This window comes from Triticum dicoccoides, chromosome 3B, assembly GCF_002162155.2.
Source record: "Triticum dicoccoides isolate Atlit2015 ecotype Zavitan chromosome 3B, WEW_v2.0, whole genome shotgun sequence".
NCBI classification, from domain to species: Eukaryota; Viridiplantae; Streptophyta; class Magnoliopsida; order Poales; family Poaceae; genus Triticum; species Triticum dicoccoides.
The window spans coordinates 753475481-753478841 of NC_041385.1; the positions used below are offsets into that span (position 1 = coordinate 753475481).

General features: G+C 45.3%; 1 protein-coding gene across 1 annotated transcript; it reads left to right on the forward strand.

Annotated features, from left to right (window-relative positions):
• The first annotated feature begins 695 nt into the window (after positions 1–695).
• Positions 696–2338, forward strand: LOC119282033. The gene has a single exon (XM_037562399.1). The coding sequence runs from the start codon at positions 715–717 to the stop codon at positions 2248–2250; it is 1536 nt and encodes a 511-aa protein (XP_037418296.1). The 5' UTR covers positions 696–714; the 3' UTR covers positions 2251–2338.
• The last annotated feature ends 1023 nt before the right edge of the window (positions 2339–3361 follow it).

Sequence of the window (3361 nt, forward strand, 5' to 3'; positions counted from 1 at the left end):
ATAGAAGGTTTCCAAAACCGGTATATTTGGAACACTTAACAGGCCGGCCCACGCGCGACCGCTCGGTCGATAGCCCTGTGCGGTACCCCGACTGTTGCTGCAGCGAGCGGCAAATAGGATTTTCCTGATAATTGAATACCCCGTCCTTTCTCGTTCAAACCTACCCGTTCTTTAGCCAAGAATCAGTCAAACTAGCGACAATTAAATTCCACGCGTCTTAGGCTGGTTGTAATGGGGAGGATCATATACTAGTATCATGCATATGATAGTAGTACATGATACTACCACCTTAATGCATAGTATCATATTTTAGTATCATATAGTATTTTATTTATTGTCATGCATGACACAAAGTATCATAACATTTATTATGATACGGTTTCATGATATGATACTTCATTCTCTCTTTCTTCATTTAATGCTATAACACCTCATTAAAATTGCCTAGTTGTCATGCATGATACTAGATATGATACTATCATTACGACCAGCTTTATGGCGTGTTGATTCATCCAGCATTGTGCTCCACTAATTGCAATCATCAGTCAAGCAGTCACTTTCAATCCAGAAGGCTCTGCGAGTCTTTAGTCAAGTTCAAACACCTTCCCCAAACTTGACACCACCCAGCTGCTAGCGCTCGCTGTTTACCCCGCTATCTTTCATCATAGACTCGCAGTACCACCTGGTGGTGAAGTCAAGGAGGTTCACATAACAATGGATATCCTCGTCTCTGCAATCGTAGGTGACCTCGTCAGCAGGACGGCGTCGTTCGTGGTCGACAAGTACTTCCGGCAGCAGCATGGCATCGACATGATTCTCCAGAGGCTGCAGCGAGTCGTTCAGAGAATCGACACCGTCGTCGAGGAGGCCGAGGGACGGCGCATCACCAACCAGGGGATGCTCCGTCAGCTGAAGACGCTGAGGCAAGGAATGTACAGAGGCCGCTACATTCTTGACGCCCTGAGATTCCAAGCCGCCCTTGAAGACGAGGAGGAGGTGAGCCAATCACTGACTGCTGCCCTGCTGTCTGATGAATCCAGTAGTCTGGCCAAACGGCTTCGTTTCTCCGGTGGTGCCGGTGGCGGTGGTAGCAGCAGCAACAGTGATGCAGAAGCACTGTTAATGTCTGGTGCAAGCAACAAGATGCAAGAAGAGCTGCAACGGGTGGTTTCTTCTCTTGAAGACACCATGGATGCAGGTATGAAGGAGTTCCTTCTCTTCTTGGAGTCGTATCCTCGGGTACTCCGCCAACCACACGCGGCATATTTGCTCTTGGAGAACTGCATGTTTGGTCGCCAAACTGAACGTGAACAGGTCCTGGATTTCTTGCTCCATCCTGCTGCTGCTCCGATCTTGGCTGTACTTCCGATCGTCGGTCCACTAAGAGGAGGGAAAACCACTCTTGTTGAGCATGTCTGCAGGGATGAAAATGTGCGCAGTCGCTTCTCGACGATCCTCTTCTTTCCAGAAGGCAGCTGCCTTGAGGACGAAGGAGTGGTCGACCTTAGAGGGAACGGCAACTTCAGAGTCAGACGTCGGAATCACGCCACTCAATCTCACAACAGGCTTCTGATCATTGTCGAAACCGCCAAGGATATCAACGAGGGAGCATGGAGAAGTCTGAAATCGTGCCTCGCCCACATGGCACCTTGCGGTGGGAGTAAGATCATAGTCACCGGTCGGTCAGACAGAATAGTGGACCTGGGAACGACGGAAGCGCTTTCACTGGGCCGTGTCCCTCGAGAAGCCTATTGGTATTTCTTCAAGTCGCTCGTGTTCGGAAGCGCGGACCCTGACAAGCACCCAAGCATGGTGGCGATGGCCATGGAGATCGCTTCAGAGCATAGGCAGTGTTTGATGGGCGGGCACATAGTTGCCGGGTTACTGCGAGATAACTTCAGTCCCAGATTCTGGCGCGCAATCCTTGGGTCCATGAGAGCTTATAGAAAGGCACATCTTGTGTGCGAAGATGGACATCGGTATCATTGGAGGTTGGGAAGAAGCTGCGGATATTTCTTGATTTGCAGCCATCGCCAGTCAGATTCAAGTGAGCAAGTCCCCAAGATCAGTGTGCAGGAAATCATCTCGAGACGTGGTGGTACATTTCCGAGTGGGAAATTTGAGGCTCTCGCATGGAGTTCTTGCATACCGCCCTACTACAATTACACGGTAAGCTGTGTCATGCCAGCACCACAGCCTACGGCAGGAAGGAAGAAGCGTGTGGTTAAGGAGGAAGGACGCTCGGTTTGAGCTTGTGAGCCTGTGACCGCAGTCTTGCGAATTTATCAAATGTTACCACATTACAGTATATACTGTCTTAGAGTAGTACGTGTTGCCAACTTAGTCAACATAGATGGCCATCAACATCTAGGTGTGGAGTCCTGTCCTAGACTCCTAGTAGTATAATTGCTTTCATGTGGACTATTTGAGTACGGTGTGTTTGGCCAAGTATAAGTAAAGGAATTATATAAAAAAAAGTTATAAGTCAAGGAAATGTTTGCGCTGCCGGTTGTTTTTCTACATCGACAACAATACAAGTTGTATTAGAAATTTGAGTATGTATTCTGTTGATTGATGTGGATACTACTCCCTCCGTCCCATAATATAAGAACGTTTTTGACACTTCTTATATTAGTGTCAAAAACGTTCTTATATTATGGGACAGAGGGAGTAGATCCCAGGCTCCACCCTTTTTTCGCAATGACTAAACAATATGTAGAACGTCAAAAATATCTGCAAAGACATATACATATATATGTATATAGATTTGAAGTATATAGTACAAAATCATTAAAATATATTTTCAGTTTTTTAGTGAAGGCCATCATGGCTAAAAATATCTTTTCAGTTATGTCCACACAAAGAAGACAAATATATGAATGACAAATAGATTGACTATTTGATATGGATATTCAAATTTGCCATTTTGTCTAGCTTACAAATTAATGTATGCATTCTTTAAAAATTGTAAAAATGGAAATTCAAATTTGCCTTTTTGTGTAGTTTACAAATTAATGGACACACACACACACACACTTGTGGGCCGCCGTGTAAGACAATAAGTTTTGGGGGAACCAGCACAACCCTCTAGGGGTGGCTTATCTCATTATATATAATGGATGTGTTACAATACGTACAATATACGTACATAAGTACAGAAGCTATACATAGTCTAACACCCTCCCTCAATCTTAGCCACTTTCTAAAGAACTGAGAAGGGTAAGATTGCGCCTACAAGCCTCAAACTGTGGTAGAGGTAAAGGCTTAGTGAAGATATCTGCAAGTTGATCCTTAGATGAGATAAACTTGATCTGGAGTTGCTTCTGTGATACACGTTCCCGTACAAAGTGATAGTCAACTT

Bases quoted from the DNA above. Each gene is read 5' to 3' on its own strand.
- LOC119282033 (XM_037562399.1), top strand. From the start codon at position 715: ATGGATATCCTCGTCTCTGCAATCGTAGGTGACCTCGTCAGCAGGACG.